The sequence below is a fragment of the Scyliorhinus canicula genome, chromosome 3, assembly GCF_902713615.1.
Source record: "Scyliorhinus canicula chromosome 3, sScyCan1.1, whole genome shotgun sequence".
NCBI lineage: Eukaryota > Metazoa > Chordata > Chondrichthyes > Carcharhiniformes > Scyliorhinidae > Scyliorhinus > Scyliorhinus canicula.
The window spans coordinates 259,838,371-259,865,828 of NC_052148.1; the positions used below are offsets into that span (position 1 = coordinate 259,838,371).

At 49.4% G+C, this 27,458-nt stretch overlaps 1 protein-coding gene across 1 annotated transcript in view; it reads left to right on the forward strand.

The window, feature by feature from the left end:
* The window catches only part of LOC119963772, a 91,501-nt gene that overhangs the window by 22,566 nt on the left and 41,477 nt on the right, over positions 1-27,458 (forward strand). The window contains exon 3 of the mRNA XM_038793059.1: positions 12,986-13,132. Coding sequence (XP_038648987.1) covers positions 12,986-13,132 — 147 coding nt within the window. The remainder of the gene's footprint in view (positions 1-12,985; positions 13,133-27,458) is intronic.

The window sequence follows — 27,458 nt, forward strand, 5'->3', positions numbered from 1 at the left end:
CAGGGGCCCAGGCTAACGCTCTGGGGATGTAGTTTCAAATCCCACCATGGGAGCTGTCAGAATGAAAATTGAATTTGTTTTCTTTAAAAATCTGGAATTGACAGCTAGTCTCAGTCATGATGACCAGGATCATGACATCATTGTCCATTACCATTAAAAACAGAAGCTCCATCTGGTTCACCAATGGCCTTCAGGGAAGGAAATCTGCCACCCTCACCCAGTCTACCCGACATGTGGCTCCAGACTCTGAGTCATGTGGTTGACTCTTAACTTCCCTCTGGAATGGTCTAGTGAGCCATTCCGTTCAAGGGAAATGGGAGATGAGCAACAAAGGCCGGCCTTGTCTGTGATGCCACATTCCATTCAAGAATAAACTTTAAAACCATTGCCAAAGGCACACAAGTGTGCAAAAGAAAACCAATTGCTTTTAAAAGTGTGGGTATTGATTGTTTGTTGTCTGGTAATAAAAATCTTCCAGGAAACTCCAATAATCAATTTAATAACGTGATTCAACAAAAGCTTGTATTTCTAATGCGTCTTTAACATAATAACACTTCACAAAGCTCTTCACAGGAGCAGTTTATGACACAAAAGTAGACACCGAGACACATACGTTGATTTTGGACCAGCTGTCCAAAGGTTTGGTCAAAGAGATTAACTTTTAGGGAGTGTCTGGAAGGAAGGACGGGAGGTAGCGGGTCAGAGAGGTTTAGGGCGGAAATTCCACAGATTGAGAGCCGGAATTTTCCGTCTCCGCCGTGGGTTGTGGTGAGCCATTCCAAAGTACACTGCCGATGGCAGGGCCGGAAGATCCTGCCAACGGGAAGGGCCTGGAAACCCCAGCTTGGGACTTTAGTAGCTGAAGGTACAGAATGGTGGAGTGATTAAAATTGAGGGTGCTCAAGAAGCCAGAATTGGATGAGTGCAGCTATCTTAGACAATTTGTGGGGGTGGAGAAGATTAAAAGACGGTAGCACAGTGGTTAGCACTGTTGCTTCACAGCGCCAGGGTCCCAGGTTGAATTCCCGGCTTGGGTCGCTGCCTGTGCAGAGTCTGCACGCTCTCCCCGTGTCTGCGTGGATTTCCTCCGGGTGCTCCGGTTTCCTCCCACAAGTCCCGAAAGACTTGCTGTTAGGTAACTTGGACATTCTGAATTCTCCCTCCGTGTACCCGAACAGGGGCCGGAATGTGCGACTCGGGGCTTTTCACAGTAACTTCATTGCACTGTTAATGTAAGCCTACTTATGACAATAAAGATTATTATTATTATAAAACATAGGAAGGGGTGAGAGTGTGGAGGGCTTTGAAAACAAGGATGAGAATTTTGAAATCAAGCCGTTCTTTGATTGCAGGTCAGAAAGCATGGCGGCACTGTAATCTACTGCTGCCACACAGCGCCTGGAGCCCAGGTTCGATTCCGGCCTCGGGTGATTGTCTGTGTGGAGTATGTACTTTCTCCCCGTGTCCGTGTGGGCTTCCTCCGGGTGCTCCGGCTTCCTCCCACAGTCCAAAGATGTGCAGGTTAGGTGGATTGGCCATGATAAATTGTCCCTTAGTGTCCAAAGGTATGCCGGTTAGGTGGGGATACAGGGATGGGGCGGGGGTGTGGGCCTAGCTAGAGTGCTCTTTTGAAGGGGCGGTGCACTCTAGATGTGCCGAATGGCCTCCTTATGTACTCTATGGATTCTATAAGTGCAGGGGTGTAGGTGAACGGGACTTGGTGCAGGTACAGACATGGGAGCAGAATTTTAAATGAGATCAAATTGCTAAAGAGTAGCATGTGGGAAGCTGGGAAGGATTGTCGTCAAGTATAAAGGCATGAATGAGGATTTCAGCAGCAAATGATTGAGTCAAGGCAACATTAAGCAGATGCAAATAGGTTGTCCGAGCAATGGAGTGGATATGTGGTCAGGAGCTTATCATGTGGTTAAATAAAGACACTAAAGTTATGAACAATAATAATTATATCCATCTATTCAAAGAGGCCTTTGGTAACAGTTGAAAAGGCAGGGTATCTTTGGTAATGTGGAGTGGGCTGTGCATTACATTATAATTCTAACACCAGGAAGGGTGATAAGGATCTTTGGAAAACAAATATATCGCAGTGATTATTCTGAACGGGAGGCAGCTTGACGTGAAAGAGCAGTGGGATTCGGAGGAGGCACACAGGACATTGAAGGCAGCAACTCAGGTTGATAAGACCATAAAAAAAACGAATGGGATTCTACATTTTATCACAAGGGAAGTAGGATGTAAAAGCTAAGATGTCTTGACCATCCTATATAAACCTGAGTAAGACCACAGTCGGAGCACCATTCCATCAGTGCTCTGCCTGAAGGCAGTTCCTCAGCTCATTGCCAGCCCAAAGAGCTTTTCTTGGCAGTGGTGAATCACTAGCCTTACCTCTCAGGGACAGGGTGAGGAGGCAGGTCCCAATTAGCCTGCCGGTTACTTTGTTATAAACTAAAACATTGACCCAAAATTAGGAAGGTGCGTTCTACCGGAACAGGAATCGAACCTGTGCTGTTGACACTTGTCTGAACAGCACGCTAGCCATCTAAGTCAACTGACTCCCAGCTACAGACCACAGACTGAAAAAAACAAGTTAATTACCTCAAGAACAAGGTTGTCCAATATATTAGCCATGTGACACTAACAGGGGATCCAGATATAGCGGGATTCTCCGTAGCCCGACGCCAAAACGGGATCGGCGATCAGGCGGGTAATGGCTTCCGACGGAATCGGGGCAGGCACCGATTTGATGCCACTTGCCGATGCTCTGCCCCCTTCAAATCGGCATCATCGGGATGCACGCCGCGCGCAGCCGCAACGCCGTTGACGCGTCATCAGCCAGCCCACCCGCGATGCTCTGCCCCCGATGGGCCGAGTTCCCAACTGCGCAGGCCACGTGTGCTCCCAGCAGTCAGGAATCTGGCATGCCAGCTGCGGACAGTGTCCAGCATGGCCATACTCGGCCGGGGGACTTCAGCTTGGGCTGGGGGGAGTGGTGGGGGTGGGCAGTGGGTGGGCTGTGGGGTCGGGGTCAGTGGGTACACGGTCCAGCACGGCTAGCTCCATGGTTTCCTGTACAACCGGTGCGTGTGTGTGTGGGGGGGGGGGGGGGGGGTTGCAGGCGTGCGCGGCTGCAGCTTGTCAGCCCTGCGCATGCGCATCCCGGGACCCGGCCATTCTCCTCTCAATCCGCAGGTGATCCACGCTGCGCCGGTGCTAGCCCTTCACCAGTACTGGAATCGGTGAGGGATTCATGCCGATTTGCCCGTCATGGAACACCACAAATTCTCCACTGGCTCCGGCACTTAGCCGCAGATATGGACAATTCAGCCCCACATTCCTGTTTAGTAAGTAATAAATAGGCACCATCATTAAGCAGAAAACCTCAATACTCTTATTATCACAATGAATTTATGTGAACGTTCATTCTTTTTGCATGCGTGTTTGTTGGTAAAATGGTAAGTCACCAAGCAGAGCGTTTTGAGAGACTTTTAATTGTGTGTGCTTCACCTCCTTGATTACTGAATGGTGGTCGATGTTTGTTCATTAAATATACATATGTGAAGTGTATTGACCTGTGTATGGTGTGGGTGGACGTAAGGGGTTTGTGATTAAAATTAATGGACATGATTAAAGAAGATTTCCCCGTAGCCACATCTCTGGATAGTCAGTGATTTTTATTGGACAACGTTACTCTTAAAAAACATGGCATCATTCTGGTTAATTTTGAGGGATGAGGGTTCCAGATAACCTGTATATAAATTTATGAGGGGCATAGACAGGAAGAAACCTTTCCCCCTGATGGAGGGAGCAATGACCAGGGGATATAGATTTAAGGTAAGGGGCAGGAGGTTTAGAGGGGATGTGAGGAAAAACCTTTCACCCAGAGGGTGGTGAGAGTCTGGAACTCGCTGCCTGAAAGGGTGGTGGAGGCCGAGACCCTCATAACATTTAAGAAGTATTTAGAGATGCACTTGTGATGATGCCAAGGCACACAAGGCTGTGGGCCAAGTGCTGGAAAATTGGATTAGAATAGTCAGGTGATTGTTTTTGATCGGTGCAGACTCGATAGGCCGAAGGGCCTTTTCTGTGCTGTGAAGCTCTATGACTCCCTGTCAATCAGTCAACAAACAAGGGGATTTAAATCCCCTTGTTTTTTGACTGATTGACATAGAGTCATGGAGGTCTACAGCACAGAAAAGGTCCTTCAGCCCATCGCATCTGCACCGGTCAAATTAGCCCATAATTAGAAAATAAAATCAAGGAGACAGTCACAGGCTTCTGCAGGAATTGGCAGAAAGCACTCTGCACATCTGGTGGTGAAGGTGTTCAGGAATGATATCGGTTAAGTCCCATTTGTGGTTTTGTTTGTAGTTTTACTGAAAGAAAAGCCTTTGCAGCGTCGCGCACGAGTGTAGCCATGGCAACCCTAACCAGATTGCAGCAAGGTCACACAGACTGATTTAAAAGGAAATCTCTTCCCAGTTTTCTTACAGAACAAGGGCAGGAGAAAGAAAGAGAGCTGGAATTAAATAGCGGCAGAGTCAATGGGCAGGACTTTCTGGCCGTTCACGCCAGGGCAATCGTGCGGTCTTGCCGACGGCGCACCCCCGCCGCGGGTTTCGCGGAAGTGAGGGTAACGGCGATGGCGGGACCAGAGGGTCTAGCCGCTGGGCAATGGCAATCCGCCCTCCACCGCTGCAGAACACGGACGGAGGGGGAAGATCCCACCCAATGTGTGAGAGCAGTGAGAGAGGTTGACAGCAGAAGTAGATAGTAAGCCAAACATAATGGGGGGGAACTAATAATTTGCACTTTTTTAGTTCTTTTCATGGCATCCCTGAACACTTCACAGCCAATTTGTTATTTTATAAGGGTAGTCACTTTTAGAATGTAAGGAAACGGTGCAGTCGATTGGCGTGCAACAAAATTCCAGAAACACCAATGGGATGAATTACCTGATAACCTGTACGTTTTGTGAGCACAATGTTGACCAGGGACCAAGAAGACCAGCTGTTCTTCAAAGTCATGAAATTGGGTCATTTGACATCCCCCTGAGGTGGCAGACCAGGCCTCGGTTTAATGTTTCATCCACAAGGTGGCACTTCCAACAATGCAGCACTCCTTTGGGGTACTGAACTGGGCTGTCGTGCTGGATCTGTCTCTGGGGTGAGATTTGACAATTAGGTGGCAAAGCAAAATTAAGGAGACAGGTACAGGATGAAAGAGGTGCATATGCCCATGAACAGCACCTCAGGAAATTGGGTGCTTTTTCGTAACTAACTTACGATGCAACACCGTATACTGTCGTTGTGACATCAGTAAATCAGTATAACTCTCTGTGTGACGCAGTGAATAATAATATATCTCAGCTAGAGCAACAACCTGTCCATGTTTCACTCAATACATTGGGACAAAATGTCCTGGCCCCCCAGCATCGCAATTGGGGAATCCCTCTCGAAAGGTTCCCAGCTAGGGGTTTACCCAGCAATTGTCCAGAAGAGCTAACGCCCCCTAGAGTATTACAGCCGGCTGGGAAACATCTGACAAAGTGATTTAATTCGCTAACTTCAGATGGTTCTGCCAGTTTTACCCTGATAGTTACCCTGAAAGAGTTAGAAGAAATAAAAGTACCCTTCTTTAAAAATATTTTATTCAAGACATTTTCATAGAAACAAACAAAAACAGAAGAACAACCAACCAACCCCATAAACGCCCAGACCCCTCCCCCTGCGAGTCCAAGTCAGGAACCTTCCCTCACACCCACCTCTTAAAATCCACATCATCCCAATTCGGGGCATAGACCTTTACCAGAACCAACAGCATCCCCTCCAACTTTCCACTAACATTACATACCTCCCCGGCGGATCGGCCACAATGCTTCCCACATCGGACGCTACCCACTTATTAGCCAACACTGCCACACCTCCCATCTTCATATCCAGCCCCGAATGGAACGCCTGCCCCACTCTCTCCTTTCTCAGCCTACTCTGGCCTCCTATCTGCAGCTGCGTCTCCTGCCAAAAGACCGCATCCCCCTTCAGACTCCTAAGATGCGTGAACACACGCGACCATTTAACCGGCAGATTCAACCCCCTCATGTTCCATGTGACCGACCTGGTCGGTGGGGGGGGGGGGGGAGATTGGGGGCTCCCCACCTCCTTCCCCTGCCGATCAGCCATTTCCCTTTTTGAGCCAGCCGGCGGCTCGCGAGTCGCGACTCTCCAGGCCAGCCCCTCGGATGTCCACCTTCATCAGTCTCTTCTCAAATGCGCCACACCAACCACACTCTTGTCAGGAACTCAACCGCCCTCCTCCCACCACCCTGAAATAAAAGTACATCTAACTTAGAGTAACTATTTTAATGACCCAGATTGAGACCTGCACGGGACACCCTCCCTCACACACACACACACAAACACACACACCCGCAACCATGGGCTTCCCATCCCCGCCAATCCCGGTCTGAACCTGGCTTGATCTGACATGGAACACACCCTCCATGCCCTTAAGCAGGGACAATCCTGGTCCGACCCCGACCCAATCCCGACATGGGATACACCCCCAATGTCTGGTCCAAACCCACCCCTCCCCGTCCAGCCCCACTCCACCCCAACTCAGCTCAGACCCTGGCCCGACTTGCGACCAGCAGACACCACCATCATCCCACCCCTCCGGTCCAAACCTCCCCTGGCTTCACACTCCTGCCCCTCCCAATCCAAACCCCCAGCCGCTCCCCCCCCCCCCCCCCCCACCCCACCCCCGCAGTCTGTAAAGGGGGGGTGCGAGCCCTCATTCACTACACCTCATTTACACCTAACCACTTGTTCTGGAAAATACAGAATGTGTCATTTGAAACATAGAGGTCTGCCAATATCTGGTCTGGGAGAGTGCAGGGAAAGATCCCACAAGAGGTTGGTGGCAGCTGAAAAGAGCAGAAACTGTGGCCAGCTCTTCTGTCAAAAATGCAGTCAATTTCAGTCTGTCAGAATTGTTATTACAACCTGCAGCAGGAGAAAGGGAAAAAGAAAAAGAGAGTTTGCATAGATTTCTTTGTGCTGTGTTGAAGCACTGTGATGTACTGATGTATAGAGGGGGACCCATTTGCCTGGTTGTGTCCCACCATGCCCCTTTAAGCCCCGTAGTCCATCCCCTATCGGAGGTCCCGATCTCTCCCGCCAAAAATCACTAAGCGCGGGCTCCCCTCGCTCCTCCCCCTACGCGCGAGGCAGCAGCCATCAGAAGAGCAGAACGCGAGGGAGCAGCAGCTGGAAAGGTCAGAACAGAGCACAGAGGAAGGAGGACAGAAAACAGAGAACCAGCATCAGGAGAGAAGAGGAGGAGAGAGAGAGAGAGAGAGAACTCGGTCATGGGAAAGGCAAGGCAAGCAGCTGAGTGTAAACTGTAATAGATCTAAAGAAGGCTAGGATTTAAAGTTAAAATGTTAAGGTGGGTCTGAAGATCCCCAACCAACCAGACAGCATCCAAAATCACTAATCTGTTTACCTTTCTGTAAAGAAAGTGTTTACAACTTATTAAAAAAAAGTATAATAATAATAAAATAATTTAACCTGAAAAAGTGGTTATTAGCTTACTTCACTTCCTTAATAACGCAGGACCCAGCACATCAATGCTATTAAGGGGTAAGTAGGTAAAATTCTTCGGTGAAGGTATGGGTTATACCGGGGGATAACTTGAAAAGATAGTTTGACCTGAATAGCACCCACAGAAGCCTGTATCGGAGTCAGGGAGTGAGAATCCCTGTTCACCATTTGGAATATTGGCCCTTTTTGGTATAGGGGGAATTCTAAGACAGAGTGGTGAATTTACAAAAACACACTGTAACTGTGGCGCACTTTGCAGCTCCTTTCTCACCTGGCCTGAGTGAGAAAAGTCAGGCGAGACAGGGGGTTTGCAATTCCCTCTGGAGCGGCAATCTGCCGGTGAAGGTACAGGACATTAAGTTGGTATGAGCACAAATTATTTGGGCCCAATTTTGGGTTTGTTTTCAGAGTGAGAGCAGAAAGGAACAATTTCAAGGCACAACATCCTGCAATTGATCTGTGCTTGTGCTGTGGGTGCTAAACTTTGGTTAAAGATTACTTTGGAGGCAGATTTGGCAGCCTTTTAAAAGAGGCTTTTAGTCCTTCCACGTGTAACTAAAAGGCCTCACACGTATACTGGGCCCCTTGCAGAAACTGCTTCTGACTGAGGGGGACAGGCCAGCTGCAGTCGGGGTTCTCAAGTGAACGATGGGGCCCAACCCATGACCAACAAAAACTAGCGATACTTCAAAAAACATGTTTGAAAAACAGCATATCCTCAGAGCTAGAAGGAGTAGATTGCACCCCCAGCTCCACAATGTTTGCAATCTGCACCCCCCACCACCCGATTGCCGCCCAGTCCCTCTCCCAGAACTTACCATTTGGCTGTTGGTGGCAAGGCAAACAGCTGGGGTGGTCAACGCAGGAAAGGCCACCAAAACCGGATACCTCCGCTGCACAGATCGGCCGATGTCAGTATGCCTTTCCTTGTCTAAGGTCAAAGGCTGCAGCTCTTGAGGTGAGGTGCGTTGCTGATGAATATTTTGAACTAATGGATGAGGGGTAAGTGAGGACGCGCTGTGATCAATTGGTTAACAAATGCCAAGGAAAGGTTGGAAGCCAGCCACGGCGATCAAAAGATGCTCATGTCATGCAGTGGGAACACTGTGAGCATCGCTGTCGCTGAAAGTGCCACATGTCTGATCTTATACTGTAAGGGAAGACAAAGTGTGGCTGAAGTGCGCTTCCCTGTAAAATTTCCATTTATTTAAAATAAGTGGCATTAAAATAGCTTTAATGGTTGACAGTGGACTTTGCATTGCCGAGCTACATCTATTTGCAGATCTTCAGCTCATTCTCTCCCGTTCCCACACAGTGAATCGGGAATAGTTCATCCATTCGGATCACATTGCAGTTTAACTTGTATTACAAATGAAACACGCTCTGCTCGACCACGTACAGCTATTTCTTTAACATTCTGGCCCGAGCTTCTCGTTTCGCATTCATTAACTGCACAGGACGGCTTTCTAAGTCTCCTCGCAGCTTGAATCTCTCTTGGTGATTTTCCTCTCAATTTAATTGAAAGAAAGGCCTCATTGTATGGGTGTCCCTATTGGCTGTGACACAATGGCTGCATACCCCCTCATCATGGGTTTCCCCAAAGAGGGAAACCATTGTCAATTCTCACATAGGCCCAAGCCCAACTCAAGCATGTGGCCTATTTGGAAATAAATATGTTTATGTGACAATCAGGAGTCTACTGACTGTGACCAACAACCCTAAAATCATGGGCGGAATGATTTTCCCTTGGGCTTTGGGACTCTGGCTCCAGAACACAACAGGGGATCCTGAGCCTGCATTCGCTGGCAGGGGGATTATCGCAGGGGGGGGTCCTAATCGGTTGCCTTTGAGAATGCCTGCCAATTAATGGCAGTGAGTGTGTTGCCGGTGCTGCCAGCCCTAATCAGAGCTCCTCCAGTTTTGCTGGAGCGACATTCGGCCAGGCAAGTGCAGAATATTCCATCACCCTTCTGACTGTGTACCTCGTAGGAGAGGAACAAGCTTTTCGGAGTCAGATGGTGAATCAGATGGCTGAGCTGGTTATGTTTCTGATCAATATTGCCCCCACCCCAGGATGTTGATGCTTTTAATCTGAGCAATAGCTTGTTTCAGCTGCATCACTCTTACCTCTGAGACAACAATAATTGAGGGTTGATACATCAACACAGGACTGATGGAGTGCTGCAATGCCACGGGTGCAATCATTTGAGTGAAACATTAAAACAAGACTCTGTCTGTCTATTTAAATGGATTTATGAGATCCAATAGAACTATTAGCCGTGGCTCAGTGGTAACCATCTCACCCTCGTGCTGAGGGAGTGCGACTCTGGTGCAGGTGCTGCCCTTTGGATTCAATGTTAAAGCGAAGCCCAGCCTGACCTCTCTGGTGGCCATAAAATATCCCACGCCATGAGTGGAAGAAGAGCAGAATGATCTCCCAGTGATAATATTGAACCCTCAACCAATACTTTCAAAAAATGCAGTTTACTGGATTACTATCACATTGTTGTTTGTGAGCACGTGCTGGCCACAATTTAGCTGGCCCATTTGTACCTGACAGCACTGACACTATTTCAAAAGTAGTTCACTGACCGTAAAGTGCTTCGGGGTGTGTCCTTGGGTAGTGAAAGGTTGATATGTAAATGCAAGCTCTTTCTATCGGACAAAAGGGTAGGGAATTCGATTTGCATCCAAGCCAACAATTATCCCTGAGCCATTATCTCAATAATACAGATTAGCTGGCTGTTAATCCCTTTGTGTGGAGGTCTTGTGGTGCAGTGAGTCGCACCCCTGCCCCTGAGCCAGAGTCTCCAGGTTTTAGGCCCACCCCAGGACGTGATGGACAAGGAAGGTGCGTTCACAACCCAGCCAAACATGTTGAGTGTCAACCTGCAAATCCTTCCAAACACTCCAGGGGCTGGCTGGAAGGGTGGGAGAGATTGCTGGTCAGACACGGTTTGATGTGCAGTGACGCCTCTCAAGCTATAAGCCCCTGGCGACAGACTAGCGACCTGTTCTGGGCATTACATACTGTGGAAACGGCTGAAAGTCTGCCTTAGTGCCCCGCTAGGTGTGGGAAGAGGATTGAAATGGAAATATCTCTTTGTGATCATAGCTCAATCATTTTAATGACATGGGAGGCACTGTACAATTGCAAGAGGTTATTTTGTGTATTCATTCAGGACCTTTGTCTCCGGGATTTAACACTTCTCTTGAGGAGAGGAAATTGAGGGCGAGATTCTCCGCACTCCCGACGGTGCGGAGAATAGCGTGGCTCGTAAAATTTTACGGCCACGCTGTTCCGACGCCCTCCCGCTATTCTCCCCCCCCCCCACGTCCAACTCCCGACACGAATCGCTGCAGCCGTTCTTTTACGGCCAGCAGCGATTCACAGCTGATAGATGGGCCAAGTTCCCAGCCTTTTACGGCTGTTTTTACGAACGGCAAGCACACCTGGTCTGGCCGTTCGTAAAAACGGCCGTAAACACTCGCATTTTATAACCGTGGCACCGATTGGCACGGCAGTACCACGGCCGTGCCAAGGGTGCCATGGGCCCGCGATCGGTGGGCACCGATCGCGGGCAGCGGGCCCGATGCCCGCGCATTATTTGTCCTTCCGCCGCCCCGCAGTATCCATTCGCGGGGCGGCTGAGGGGCATCCCGGCCCGCGCATGCGTGGGTTTCGCGCAAATATGCGATGACGTCATCCGCGCATGCGCGGGTTGGAGTCTTCCTATCCGCGCATGCGCGGCTGACGTCATATGACGCGTCAGCCGGCGCTAACTCGGGTAAGCGGGCTTAACGAAATTCGTTAAGCCCGTGATGCCGGCGCTTACGGCGTCGGGCTGCTAGCCCCGACCGGGGACCAGAATCGGTTCCCGGTCGGGAAGGGGGGGGCTGGCGCCCTGAGTTTTTTAAAAGTAGATTCCTGAAAATTTGTTTCTTGATTGTTTTGGGCCCGCTGCTTTTCAGTATTTCAAACCACAAGATCACTCTTTTAAAGATTTTTCTCACATCAAATAGATTCGAAACCATGTTTTTATCAGTAAAGTACTGGTTGCTGTTCGTTATTTTATAGCTCAGACCTACTCAGAGATGACGATCGTTTCCATGGCCAGAATTTTTTTCTCCCCTCATGGCGGGTTTTCCCAAGTCGGAGGTAGCTTGTCATTGGACGTTGGCAGGATCTCCTGGTCCCGCCGAAGTCTACGGCATTTTGTATGGCTTTCCCATCCCTCTGCTGGGGAACTCGTGGTGAGAGTCGACTTCGGCCGGATTGGAAGATCCGACTGGTACGAAGGGCTGGAAAATTCCACCCCATATGTCCACCAGGTTTTATTTGCAATGCTTCAAAATGCCTCCTCCATGCTTCAGCTCTGAGTTCCAGTTCTATCCGCAGTTTGTTTACTTTTCTCTTGAGCCCACATCCACACTTAACCAACCAAGCACAGTGAGCATCAACAGTAATCGGACTCACATAATGAAACATAGGGGGTGGGATTCTCCATAACACAGCACCCGTTTTCTGGTGCGGAGCACCCCCCGGAGATAGCGAGATCCTCCGTCCTGGCAGCCGGCCAATGGGGTTTCCCATTGAGGACACCCCTACGCCGCCCTGAATCTGAAAGTGTGAGTGCACGGCTGGCAAAATGGGGGTCCCGTTGATGGGGAATCCAGCTCAGAGCAATTGAACACTGTAGTTGCTACGGTCAAACAAGTTGATGTGAACATTGGTTATTGCATCCATTTTAAGGATTCATTTCAGAGGCAGTACCCAGCAACCAGACAGAGCTTGCAATACAGAATAATATTCCTCAAGGCAGCTTTACACACCTGTCTGTCGGCCAATTAAAACGGATGTTAGATCTGCGTACGTGTAAATGATCCCTTGAATAGCTGGTTTAGACCCATTGCGAAAGGACGCCCTGCTCTGCTCGGGTATCCTCAGTGGTCGCCAACAAAAGAATAATAATCTTTTCATGTTTTTATGCATTGCTGAGGAGGTGGGAAGTACAGGTCTCCCCCTCTCTCCACATCAGTACCTGATTTCACAGTCCTCGGGAAGGTCCCACACTCTGTTGGCTCTCCAATATTGGCTCTCCAATACCCCATTCCAGGTCTTAACTCCGGTAGCCCAGATATTCTCAGTAAAATACACCAGCCACTTGTGGAGGCCACACACAAAATAAATATTAATGAAGCCAGAGGATAAATTGTTCACACTCCTGGTTGTGGACCTCTTAATGGTCCGTAACAGATTTCTCTCTCGCGACTATTATGATTTTCACAGTAACTTCACTGCAGTGTTAATGTAAGCTCATTTGTGGCACGAGTAAAGATTATGATTCTTATTATGTTTCTTTGTGCAGGGTTGTACCAGACATTGACTTTCAACAGTCCACTGAACCAGGGGACACTTCAGCTCCTTCTGCAGGATGTCTACCCCAGTGATACTTCAGAGTCCATCTCCCAACTTTCCCAGCTTTTACTGAGGGAAATCGACAGTAAGCATCAAGGTAAGGCAATGTCCTTTTCCATAAGAAAACAGGGGCTGAACCAACGACATTTCACAGCGGGGGGGGGGGGAAAGCAAGCGAGGTTAGTCACGATGCAATGCCAGTGATTTCACTCTTGATTAGTCACTTTTTCTGGGAGTTGAAGTTGAACGGGGTCCAAGTCACTCCTGACTGTCAGCAAGGGTCAAGTGAAATCACCGAACTGTCAGTCTGCCTCGTGGAAAACACCAGCCTGCGTCAAAACAAAGCCAAAGTTTACTGGGTGCCTTGGTCAAGTTATAAATGAAAACTAATTCAGGCTGAAAATTGTGAAATAAAGAGAAAATGTGCTGGAAACCCACATCAGAGAAATCAGCGCCTGGGAGAAAAACAGGTTAACGTTTGAACGTGACGATCGCTTTATTTCTAATTATTCTGAAGTTGCTTTTGTCTTCGGCTCTGGAATTCGCTCCCAGCTCTCTACCTTCTCTCAGACACTCCCTGAAACCTCTCTTTGCCCCCAAGCCTATGATTGGCTGCCTCATGAATTCTGTGCGTCAGATTTTGTTTGATACCGCCCCTGTGAGGTGCAGATTGCCTGGGGGGGGGGGGGGGGGGGGGGGGGGGGGGGGGGGGGGGGGGGGTGACAAGGACAGTTAGCACATCAGCCACCTTCGAAGTCAACACATGCAAAGGCAGGTCAGGGAAACTGAAATGGAGATCAGGCATAATCTGGTTGAATGACGCTAGAACAGGCTTCGGAGCCCAAATGGCCTACTCCTGATTTCCTATCTATTAAAGCAGAGGAAACAGCCAAAAGGATTGATGCTTCCAAAATTCAATGGGATACAATCCCGGCAGTTGCATCACGGTTTGCGGGCTTGGTGTGGGAGGGCATCTGTCCCGTGGGTTTCAAGCCAGCACCCACAAGCAGTACTTGGGGCATTTCTTTGTAATCATCTTTATTAGTGTCACAATAAGGCTTACATTAACACTGCAATGAGGTTACTGTGAAAAGCCCCTAGTCCCCTAGCGCCTGTTCGGGTACCTGGAGGGAGACTTCAGAATGTTCAGTTCACCTAACAGCGCGTCTTTCGGGAGGAAACCGGAGCACCCGGAGAAAACCCACGCAGACACGGGGAGAACATGCAGACTCCGAACAGGTGGTGACCCAAGCCAGGAATCGAACCCGGGTCCCTGGCGCTGTGAAGCAACAGTGCTAACCACTATGCTACCGTGCCGCCCATATTTTAACGCCTACTGGCATCGTGCTCCTGGAAACAGGGACGTTCACCCACCAAACCAATAGGCAGAGGGGAACATTACGTCCACACGCACCATCCAGGGCCAGGGGTTAGTTTAAGGGTTCCTCTCATCGTGCCCCCCCCCCCCCCTCCCCAACCCCAGCTCTCCGCCCCACATCAAATCAGAAACTAGTAGAAAACTGGGATTATTCCCATTGGAACAGAAATGGCGAAGGAGAGACCTAAATAAATTTGTTCATAATTATAGAAAATATTGTTAAATTAAGTGAGGCGTCTCTGATTCCAGTGGGGGGAGGTTCAGCAACTGGAGAGCACAGCTTTGACAAAGAGCCATCCAGACTCGAAACGTTAGCTCCCTTCTCTCTCCACAGATGCTGTCAGACCTGCTGGGATTGTCCAGTATTTTCTGTTTTTGTAACTTGAGAGCTCAGTTTTAATATAATTGGCAAAAGAATGGAAGGATGAGATGAGGATGAACTTTCTTTTTGTGATGCGTTCCTGTGCTCCGAAATGCGCTGCCCGAAAGGGTGGCGAAAGCAGATTCAATAATTACCTACAAAAAGGAGCTTGGATTTTTACTTGGGAAAGAAACATTTTGCAGGACTAAGGGAAAAGGGCAGTGGGACTAATTGCACAAAGCTTTCAAAGAGCTGGCACAGACATAGAACATAGAACATAGAACAGTACAGCACAGAACAGGCCCTTCGGCCTTCGATGTTGTGCCGAGCAATGATCACCCTACTCAAACCCACGTATCCACCCTATACCCGTAACCCAACAACCCCCCCCTTAACCTTACTTTTTAGGACACTACGGGCAATTTAGCATGGCCAATCCACCTAACCCGCACATCTTTGGACTGTGGGAGGAAACCGGAGCACCCGGAGGAAACCCACGCACACAGGGGGAGGACGTGCAGACTCCGCACAGACAGTGACCCAGCCGGGAATCGAACCTGGGACCCTGGAGCTGTGAAGCATTTATGCTAACCACCATGCTACCGTGCTGCCCCTATGGTCGCCTTCAAAGCTGGATCATTCTATGAAGAGTCGAAACCCATTGTTATCCAGGATATTCCGTGGGCTGAATTTTTGTTCCCGAGTCGAGAGCACAGAGTGCGAGAAATGGCTGACTAGAGAGGAAGCGCCCAAATCTTCAGATTTTCATCCTGGAGCTGGATTTGGGCCCACTAACCACAGAAAGAGTTTGTAGACAAGGGCTGCCAGGCGTGGAGGTGAACTTTTTAAAAGGCCCGCCTCAGTACTCAAGGACATTGGCCCACTTACAATAAAACAAAAAAATAGCCCCCTCTCTCTTAAACCTCACATTGCCCCATCTCATGCCATCTCATGCCACCTCATGTTCCCCACCCATGAACCTCATATGCTCCAAGTCATTCCATGCCCCTCTACCACCCCCAATGCCTCTCATACCGTCCATGCCAACAAATTTGCCTTGCTCATCTCAATGGCCGATTATAGCGCCCATGCCAACTTAGTACCAACTCGTGTCCCATGATCCCAACCTACCATCCTTTGCCTTCACACCCTCCATGCAAGCATACACAGAATCCTCCAAAGGCAGACCTCAAGAGCCATCGTGAGATGAAATAAAGTTCTAAGAGTCTGTTGCAGGCTATATTCAAAATGGAGATTCTTACTGATAACATTTAAATCCCTTCATGTACTTGATCCCTTATGAATACAAATATTTGTATTCATAGTCCCACATCAAGGACAGCTTCATCTTTTTATATCCAGTTGGACAAATTATTAAACTGTGAATCTACAACTCCCCCAACATGAAAATAGATTGTGGAAGCAGCCAAACTGCAGTAATATGATAATAACAACCATCATACTTACGCGAATAGCAGTGAAATAGCAAGCAACAATTTTTTTCCTGGATTTTTTTTTTAAAAGCTTGAAAGAGCCTGGGGATTTTAATAACTTCTCAGCTTTATATTTCCACTGAGATAATCCACTTTTTATGCACATTCATGTCTACTCTTAACAACCCTAAATGCATAACTGAGCTCTACCAAAGGATGCCCTGGGCGGGATTCTCTGACCCCGGGCCAGGACGGAGAATCAGCAAGCGGGGGGCGCGATTCACGCGATGCCGCCCGGACGCCAGTCCGCTGATTCTCCGGTCACCGTAGAATTGCCGCCATTGGCGCGGTCGGCGTGGCGCCAGTCGGGGGCCACTCTATGCTGCCCCCCCGGCGATTCTCCACGCGGGATGGGCCGACTGGCCACCGAGATAGACCGAGTCCCGCCGGCTCCATTCACATGTGGTCCTACCCGGTGGACCTCAGCATTCATCCTGCGGGGGGCAGTCTGGTGGGGGTGACGGGGGGGGGGGGGGGGGGGGGTCCAACCCCGGGGAAGGTGGCCTCCGCCATGGCCTGGCCCCCGATTGGGGCCTACTGATCAGCGGGCCGGCTTCTCCTGATGGGGGCCTCTTTTACTCCGCGCCGGGCCCCTGTAGCTTAATGCCATGTTGCATCGGGGCCGGCGCTGGTCGCAGCGCGCATTCGCGAGTTCGCGCTGGTTGCGGTGCACATGCGCCGACCCGCGGCGCCCGTTTGACGCCGGTATTGGCAGATGGAGCTACATGAGTCGCTCCAGTGCCATGTCGTAGGGCTCAGGATCACTGCACTTGGGGGGCCTGTTCACGCCATCGTAAAATGCGACGGCGTTTACGACGGCGTCAACACTTAGCCTCAGGATCAGAGAATCCCGCCCCCGATCTTTCTGAATAACGCTGGCAGCATTCGATCTTTTTCTCAAATATTTGAAGCACACCAGTCGTGGTTTGGAAATCCCAGGAAGGAAAATTGGGTCTCTTTGAAAGCAGCTGCACTTTTATATATGTAGATGCCTCGATGAACCACAGAAGTACAAAGTACAACCTAACCCTCTTCCCCAAACGAAAATGGTGAATGCCAAGGTTGGGGGAAGGACATCTGGAATCAGGACTGTGGCACCATATTGAACATGAAACATCGAACATAGAACAGTGCAGAAGGAGGCCATTCGGCCCATTGTGTCTGTACCCACCCACTTAAGCCCTCACTTCCACCCTACCCCCGGAACCCAGTAACCCCTCCTAACCTTTTTGGTCACTAAGGGCAATTTATCATGGCCAATCCACCTAACCTGCACGTCTTTGGACTATGAGAGGAAACCGGAGCACCCGGACGAAACCCACACACACACAGCGAGAATGTGCAGACTCCGCACAGACAAAGACCCAGCGGGGAATCAAAACTGGGACCCTGGAGCTGTGAAGCCACAGTGCTATCCACTTGTGCTACCGTGCTGCCCTGATTGGCTCAAGCATTGAGCCCATCCATCCTCAAAATAATTCAGTTCCTTGTTTCCTTGTCCGTTTTGTCCACAAAAAGCAATAGCAACAAAGGCCCAGATGTTTGCTCCCAGGTCATGAATGCACAGACGGGACTTTTCCCAGCTCTGCCAACCTGAATTGGGAAAAACAGGCCTGGAAGTTTGAATTCTCATCCCTGGATGGTAGGCTGGATTAGAAGTAAAATCCGCTGCCCCTGGAACCAGCACCGAGGCTGGCCGGTCCGCAGGCCGGCTAGGCAGAAGGCACTTTGTTGCATCTTTTTTACAAATGAACAAAACAAAAAACCTCCCTCCAGCCGTCAATCTCACACCCCCTCACACCTCAAATACTCCCCATGCCCCATCCATGCCAACTTATGTTTCCCACCCACCCCAGATGTCTCCTCATACACCCTATGCCATCCTATCCCCCTTTAGCAGCACTTTATAGCCCTCATATCCCTTTTACCACCCTGTGATCCTCTATCCACCGCTATGGACATTTATATCCCCAATGCCAACTTAGTGACATTTTGTGCCAAAAAATCCCCCCCCCCCCCCCCCCCTCATTCGCTACCCTTTGCTCTTACCACTTACATAGCAACTTACCTAGTATACACTATGGAAAAACCCCAGGAGCAATGCTGACCTAAAACTAAAGTTATATGTCTATTGATTACATCACTATTTTAAAAAGCAGTCTCATTGATTTAAAAAAATCAATACATTGACATTTCTTCAAGAATGAAAGAAAACATTTTTTGGCTATAACCACTTTGAGGTGTCAATCACACTGCTCACTTAACGGCACCCCACTGTGATAATATTAGGTTGTAAAATCAGTCCTGCAGCATAAATCCTTAATGAGAACCCTACAGCTCATGTTGAAGGACAGATTGAACTAGCGAGCACTGAGTTTTGTAAAACTACACAAAGTTTTTAAAATTCAGAGTTAAATTTGTTGAGAGCTTTGGCAGTTCAAATGCATTTTGACAGTCCTTTGACAGCTTGGACAACTCTTTAAAAACTCCAATGAGTTTATGCACTTTTTATGTAAAATTATGCCGTCCTTCATATATTCCCCCCTCCTCCCCCCCCCCCCCCCCCCCCCCCCCCCCCCCCCCCCCCCCGTGAAACTGGCAGAGGCCAGGTTCAGAGTGGAACTTCCCCAAAGGAAGGTTCTGTATCTGCACATGTATTCAGGCCTCAGTCACTCTTCTGGGAAAAGAGAAAAATCTATTCCTCATGTTTGGGCACATACTTAATATAGATACACACCAATCAGATCCTTGAGCTGCTGGAAGATTTGGGCATGATAAACACTGATGAGCACAACAAAACCTTGTCAAAATTAAAATAAAATAATTTTGGAGTCTGACGACACACTCCAGCCATTTTGGCAGATATCAGTTGTGGAAGATCTCAAGCGTGCCTGTGGACACCACATGCTCTCTTTCCATGGGCACCCGAGCATAGAAGTGAAACAGGCAGTTGGGTCGTACACACCCCTCAATTGCCCACTGCCTGGACCTGCTTACAGCCATTTGGCCAGGACCAGGAGCAAGCTAATGAGGGGGCCCTCCAATCTCCCCCAACCCCTTGCATTGGGTGTCCAAAGACCAGGAGTGCAGGCTGATGGAGGCTTTGAACCAACAACTTCCTCACTCAGAGTTAAGAGCACTCGCACTGAGCCAAAGCTGGCATTTAGTTTTGCTTGTGCCAAATAAAAGTTTAAAATATCAACACCGCCTTCGTGACTTTGGTCTGTTGTCGGAAACAGATGGTGAGCAGAAGCCAGGTGCTTTCCCACAGGGAGAGAAATTGAAAGAGAATTGATCTTAGCCTGATCTTCCCTATCTCCTAGCAATGGGGTCAAAAATCTGCAAGGGCAAATTGCTCGGGGTCCAGGTCAGATGCAGGTAAGGCTAAAGGAGAAAATATGTAAATAATAACTAAAAACAAAAACTGAAACTGAGAGGGAAAACATCAGACATTAAAAACATGGGAAAAAAATATACAGATGTGGCCATCATTAATTGTTTGTGCTTGAACTAGAATGTTGGGTGCTTCACTTCAACAGGTAAGACCATAGACGTAGGAGCAGAATTTGAGTCTGCACCAAATTCAATCATGGCTGATGTGTTTCTCATACCCATTCTCCTGCCTTCTTCTATAACCCCTGATTCCCCCTTATTAATCAAGAACCTATCTATCTCTGTCTTAAAGACACTCAGTGATTTGGCCTCCACAGCCTTCTGCGGCAAAGAGTTCCACAGATTCACCACCCTCCGGCTGAAGAAATTCCTCCTCCTCCCAATTTTGAAGGATCGTTCCTTCAGTCTGAGGCTAGTTCTAGTTTTTTCTACGAGTGGAAACATTCTCTCCGCATCCACTCTATCCAGGCCTCTCAGTATCCTGTAAGTTTCAAGTTTCTGTGATATAATTCCTACTTTCACTGTAATTACAGGTCTTTTTAGTTGTTTCCACGATAGACACCTTCCATGTAATATTGGGTGGAATAAAATAGATTCAGGCTCAATTCTGAATTCTCCCTCTGTGTACCCGAACAGGCGCCAGAATGTGGTGACTAGGGGCTTTTCACAGTAACTTCAGTGCAGTGTTAATGTAAGCCGACTTGTGACAATAAAGATTATTATTATAACCGGTCTGAATAAAAGCCAAACACTTCTTACCGAATTATTACATCCAGAGTCTTTTGCAGGGCTGGCTAAAGTCCATGCTCATGAGGCTGGAGTGATGTCTCCAAACCTCATGCCTCATCTCTGCCTCGCCCAGTTAACATTGGGACTTGCACCCAGACCCTTCCGTATCCTAGATCAGGGAGCCGAAAGGAGCAGGCGGTAAGGCTGTGGAGGTGGGGAAAAGTGAAGTGCCCTTTACTCACACACCCTTTTGGTTGTCCACGTTTTGAGTCCTTTGGCCCATTGTGTTTGGATGGGAGCCAGTGGTCATTACCTCCTTTACAAGCAGGCCTAGCCGGTGCGGTACCTCAAACAGGAATCAAGCAACCCACACTTGCAAATATAGGTGGGGTCAGATTAGGTGTATCGTGTTCATTTGGGAACTCTTGGTGAGGGCATGGCTGGGGTTGAGCATAGCGATGAGGATGGGAGAAGCATATTCGTCCCATAGGCCTGTGCAGCTCAACCAACATCAGTATTTTTACAGGATGTGGGCTTTGCTGACTAGGCGAGCATTTGTTGCCCATCCCTAATTGCCCATGAGACGGTGGTTGTGAGTACCTGAACAGGTGCTGGAGTGTGGCGACGAGGAGATTTTCACAGTAACTTCATTGCAGTGTTAATGTAAGCCTACTTGTGACACTAATAAAGATTATTTGTATTATTATTATTACTTCCTGTGGTAAAGAATTCCACTGGCTCACTACTCTCTGGGTGAAGAACGTTCTCCTCATCTCTGGCCTAAATGGTCTATCCTGTTTCCAATACCGCCCACCATGGCCGGGTGCCCTGGCCACTAAGGCCAGCAGCTGCCCACCCCCCGTGATGCCCGCATCTGACTGCCTAACACTGTGCGCTTTGTGCCCAGTTTCACACCACCCACAACCCCAAACCACGATGCAATTATGTGTCATGTCTTGTGTCTTGCAAGATCACCTGGCGATGAGGCGACAGTTTTGGTATCCCCCGCCCCCAACCCAAAGCGGGTTCCAATGAGGAGTCTGCAACAGATAGCGCTGACCCCAAGCGCCAGCCCTGGAGCATCAGTCCGGGGCCGAGACTGACTTTCCATCACAGCTGTCACCAACACCCTCCACCATCCGAGACACTCACCTCGATAGGGCATGTTAGTGAAGGGCTCCTGGGGCACTATCTGTGTGCAGCGGTACATCAGGTGGAGGTAAAACCCCCGAAGGGGTGGGCGGTCGGAAGGTGACCTGACCCCAGGGACTGTCTGCCAACCAGAGCGGTCTCAGGCTTCTGGAAAGGGCTTATTGATAATGGAGATGCAGACATTGAGCTGGGGACTACATGAGGGGCTGACAGCATCCAGCCGGCGTCTGCAGGCACAGTCGGAGCAGTCTAACCATGTGCAGGGGCAGGAGGAGGCGCCGAACATGCTTGCCACCCAGACCGATACCACACGGGTGGCATCCAGAATGGAGGCCTTGGGGCCAAAGGTATCAGCCATGGGACAGGATGTCCAAGGCCTGGGGCACTCTGTGCAGGCAGTGGCTGAGGCACAGGACAGGACTGCCCTGTCTCAGGCAGCTATGTACCAGGGCCACCTGGACATTGCAGCGGGGCTCCAGAGCTTGGCCCAGTTACAAAGGGTTATGGCTGAGGGTGTCAACGGCAGTTCCCAGGAGCTGGCTAACCTGGCCCAGTCCCAGAGGGAGGTGGCACAGTCACTGAGTGATATGGCACAATCCCAGAGAGAGATGGATGGATTGGATTGGATTTGTTTATTGTCACGTGTACCGAGATACAGTGAAAAGTATTTTTCTGCAAGCAGCTCAACAGATCATTCAGTACATGGGAAGAAAAGGGAATTGAACAGAATTCAAGAAAATACATGAGAATACATAATAGGGCAACACAAGATATACAATGTAACTACATAAGCATTGGCATCGGATGAAGCAGACATGGGTGTAGTGTTAATGAGGTCAGTCCATAAAAGGGTCATTTAGGAGTCTGGTGACAGTGGGGAAGAAGCTGTTTTTGAGTCTGTTCATCCGTGTTCTCAGACTTCTGAATCTCCTGCCCGATGGAAGAAGTTGGAAAAGTGAGTAAGCTGGGTGGGAGGGATCCTTGATTATGCTGCCTGCTTTCCCCCGGCAGCGGGAGGTGTAGATGGAATCAATGGATGGGAGGCAGGTTCGTGTGATGGACTGGGCGGTATTCACGACTCTCTGAAGTTCCTTGCGGTCCTGGGCCGAGCAGTTGCCATACCAGGCTGTGATGCAGCCCGAGAGGATGCTCTCTATAGTGCATCTGTAAAAGTTGGTAAGGGTTAATGTGGACATGCCAAATTTCCTTAGTTTCCTGAGGAAGTAAAGGCGCTGTTGTGCTTTCTTGGTGATAGCGTCGACATGAGTGGACCAGGATAGATTTTTGGTGATGTGCACCCCTAGGAATTTGAAACTGCTCACCATCTCTACCTCGGCTCCGTTGATGCTGACAGGGGTGTGTACAGTACTATGCTTCCTGAAGTCGATGACCAGCTCTTTAGTTTTGCTGGCATTAAGGGAGAGATTGTTGTCATTGCACCACTCCACTAAGCTCTCTATCTCCCTCCTGTATTCAGACTCGTCGTTGTTCGAGATCCGGCCCACTATGGTTGTATCGTCAGCAAACTTGTAGATGGAGTTGGAACCAAGTTTTGCCATGCAGTCGTGTGTGTACAGCGAGTAGAGTAGGGGGCTAAGTACGCAGCCTTGCGGGACACCAGTGTTGAGGACTATTGTGGAGGAGGTGTTGGTGTTCATTCTTACTGACTGTGGTCTGTTGGTCAGAAAGTCAAGGATCCAGTTGCAGAGTGGAGAGCCAAGTCCTAGGTTTTGGAGCTTTGATATGAGCTTGGCTGGGATTATGGTGTTGAAGGCGGAGCTGTAGTCAATAAATAAGAGTCTGATGAAGGAGTCCTTGTTTTCGAGATGCTCTAGGGATGAGTGTAGGGCCAGGGAAATGGCGTCTGATGTGGACCGGTTGCGACGTAATGCGAATTGAAATGGGTCAAGGCATTCCGGGAGTATGGAGGTGATGCGCTTCATGATCAGCCTCTCAAAGCACTTCATTACAACTGACGTCAGGGCCACCGGGCGGTAGTCATTGAGGCACATTGCCTGGTTCTTCTTTGGTACCGGTATGATGGTGGTCTTCTTGAAGCAGGTGGGGACCTCGGAGTGGAGTAGGGATAGGTTAAAGATGTCTGTGAAAACCTCTGCCAGCTGGTCCGCGCAGGTTCTGAGTGCACGACCAGGGATCCCGTCCGGGCCCATCGCCTTCCGTGGGTTCACTTTCAGGAAGGCCGATCTGACTTCGGAAACTGTGATGGTCAGTCCCTGTGCTCCATGGACACGAGCATAAAGACCCTGGTCGAGAAGAGAGCGGGCCTCCAGGACTGGCAGTGCTAGGTGCCAGGGGTGCCCCAGGAATTCACTCTGGTTACACCCTGACCCAAGGAGTAGCCCAGGGGCCACCGGGCACCCTGAGGGAGGAGGAGCCCGTGCCAGTGACTCTCACAGTGGAGGTGCTGGAACACCACAGTGCCTCGGACACCCCCCTCCTGTCCCTGGCAAATTCGGTGGGCAGTGGGCAGAACAGGGTGGCACCACCTGGGACATCCGAGCAACTGCTGGGCCCATTCAGGCCTGGTTGCTTCAGAGGATAGCCGCCAAGGGGACTCAGGTCATAGGCGGGATTTGCAGCAGGTCACCTCCACCCCTATGTACCACCTGTACCCATAAGGCCAGAGAGGAAGAGACCAGTTAAGTTGGCACGGATGCAGGACACAGGACAGCGTTAGAGGTTAGGGCACAAACCGTTATCGAGATGTTCACCCGTTACAGAAACCCAGCCAGACAAAACCATGGAAACAGTGTGACTGCCTCACCACCACCTCCCCCCCCCCCCCCCTCACCCGCCCCACCACCCCGCAACCTTGTGACCGCTCACAGGGTTCGGGAGTCAGGCATATCGTGACACTCGCACCAAGCTGCCCGCCCCCCGTGGGTTGTTGGAGCCTTTATTCCAACTGAAGTTGTGAGTTCTGACTTGCTGAATCAAACGGGTCCACGTTTGCCAGACATTACCCGTGATAGATTCAGCAGCGACCGAAATGTGGGGAGGAACACTTATTGATTCCACATAGTTTAATAAGGAGACAACACCCGCTGTCACTGACTGGCAGGCTCCGCCATCGAAAACAAGGGAATAAATCACAACAATGTCATCAAACTGAAGACGTCCCTAGCAGACAACTTTACACACATCATTATGCAGAGAATACAGAGAGGACTGTACCCGGTTTCTCATGATTAATGACATCCAGATAATACAAAGGTTGTACTGCGAACAAATCTTGTACTATTACTTGGAGAGCAGCTGTTATTTCTTCTCTGTCACCACTGCAATATCAACACAGGTTGCTTAACCCTCTGAGTGCCCTTTTCAGCTCTACAGTTCTGCAAGAGTATATCAGGAATAGAACGAGGAGGAAAATCATGATTTACTGTCAAATCGCTCGAGTGTTGTAACATCAAATTGTACGAAAAGAACAGCCTGTTTCCTCAGCAGATTGTGCCTTTATTTTGTTCCTCTTCCTCTCTTCAATGTCATTGTGTCCATTGTCTGATACACCGTGAAGGAAACTATAACAATAATTTTGCTTCATCTTTCCAATGGACCCCCCCCCCCTGTTGGACTCCAATTCATGCCACACATGTAGTGGCAACAGAGTAAATGGCCCTGAACAATGTCAGATTATTTTAAGAACCCACGCGTGCACTAATGTGTTTCAGAAAAAGGAATCGGATAACCTCCTGACTTGGTCGACATGCAACTCCAGTCCCGCACTCTTAATGCCCCTGTGTACCTTTGCGAGCAATGATGGGTATCAGTTTAGCGCTTCCGCCAAATGAGGGAACTGCATCAATGCAGCCCTCCCTCATTGCTACACTGTAGTGTCAGCCTAAACCATGGGGGCAATTTTCACGGCCGTGCAAATCCCACCATGTTGGGAGAATTCGGTGTGAGTCCAAAAACGGGATTGGAGCCAGGTGCAAAACAGTTTGCGATCTTCCCAGGCGTTTCTCACTAGCCCTTCCCACCGGATCTCGCGAGAAGCTGATTGAAACGTACTTGAATGAATTTCAGCCTCCTTAATGAGATTGAAGTCAAATCTTCCGGCCTCACGCAATTTTACCACCTACCAGCAGGGGTCAGCCAGGCGCCAATGACAACTGATCAGTATAAATGTGGACCAGGTGCAGTAGACCATAAGACCATATGACATAGGGGCAGAATTAGGCCACTCGGCCCATCGAGTCTGCTCCGCCATTCAATCATGGCTGATATTTTTCTTATCCCCGTGCTCCTGCCTTCTCCCCATAATCCCTGATCCCCTTATTAATCAAGAATCCATCTATCTCTGTCTTAAAGACACTCAGTGATTTGGCCTCTACAGCCTTCTGCGGCAAAGAGTTCCACAGATTCACCACCCTCTGGCTGAAGAAATTCCTCCTCATCTCAGTTTTAAAGGATTTAGTTTGAAATTGTGAAATCCTCTGGTGGTAGTTTTTCCTACAAGTGGAAAAACCTTCTCCACGTCCACTCTATCCAGGCCTCGCATTATCCTGTAAGTTTCAATAAGATCCTCCCTCATCCTTCTGAACTCCAACAAGTGCAGACCCAGAGTCCTCAACCGTTCCTCATATGACAAGTTCTTCATCCCAGGAATCATTCTTGTGAACCTCCTCTGGACCCATTCCAAGGTCAACATATCCTCCCTTAGATACGGGGCCCGAAACTGCTCACAATGCTCCAAATGGAGCCTGACCAGAGCTTTAGAAAGCATCAGAAGTACATCCCTGCTCTTGTATTCTATCCCTCTCAACATGAATGCTAACATTGCATTTGCCTTCCTAACTTCCGACTGAACCTGCACGTTAACCTTAAGAGAATCTTGAACAAGGACTCCCAAGTCCCTTTGTGCTTCTGATTTCCGAAGCATTCCCCTATTTAGAAAATAGTCTGCGCCTCCCTTCTTCCTTCCGAAGATCATAACCTCACGCTTTTGCACATTGTATTCCATCTACCACTTTTTTGCCCATTCTCCTAGCCTGCAGCTCCCTGCTTCCTCAACACTACCTGGCCCTCTGCATATCTTTGTATCATCTGCAAACTTAACAACAGTGCATTCAGTTCCTTCGTCCAGATCATTAATGGATATTGTGAAAAGTTATGGTCCCAGCACAGACCCCTGAGGCACACCACCAGTCATCGGCTGCCATCCTGAAAAAGACATGTTTATCCCCACTCTCTACCTTCTGCCAGTCAGCCAATCCATACCAGTATCCTGGGGAGGGGGGGGGTGCAAGTAGGTGAATACCCCTCTCCACTTACCTGCAGGGAGCACATGGGCACAGCAGCCAATGACCAGATGCCTGGACGGAGAGGGGGTAATCCTTCAAGGAACTGGGTGTTGGGGTGTTGGGGCTAGGAGAAGAAGCCAGGTCGGGGGTTTCCCCGCGATTGGGGTAGTGGTGAGTCTGTGAAGCCTTGAAGTCTTCTTTCATTTTGAACACCCAGTAACAGTGCAGCCTGTCTGTCCTAACACCCTCTCACAGGACAGGGCCATTCTGCAGCCTGCCTGTCCTAAATCTCTCTCACAGGACAGAGCCATTCTGCAGCCTGTCTGTCCTAACGCCCTCTCACAGGACAGGGCCATTCTGCAGCCTGCCTGTCCTAAATCTCTCTCACAGGACAGAGCCATTCTGCAGCCTGTCTGTCCTAACGCCCTCTCACAGGACATAGCCATTCTGCAGCCTGTCTGTCCTAGATCTCTCTCACAGGACAGAGCCACTCTGCAGCCTGTCTGTCCTAAATCTCTCTCACAGGACAGAGCCACTCTGCAGCCTGTCTGTCCTAAATCCCTCTCACAGGACAGAGCCACTCTGCAGCCTGTCTGTCCTAAAACCCTCTCACAGGACAGAGCCATTCTGCAGCCTGTCTGTCCTAAAACCCT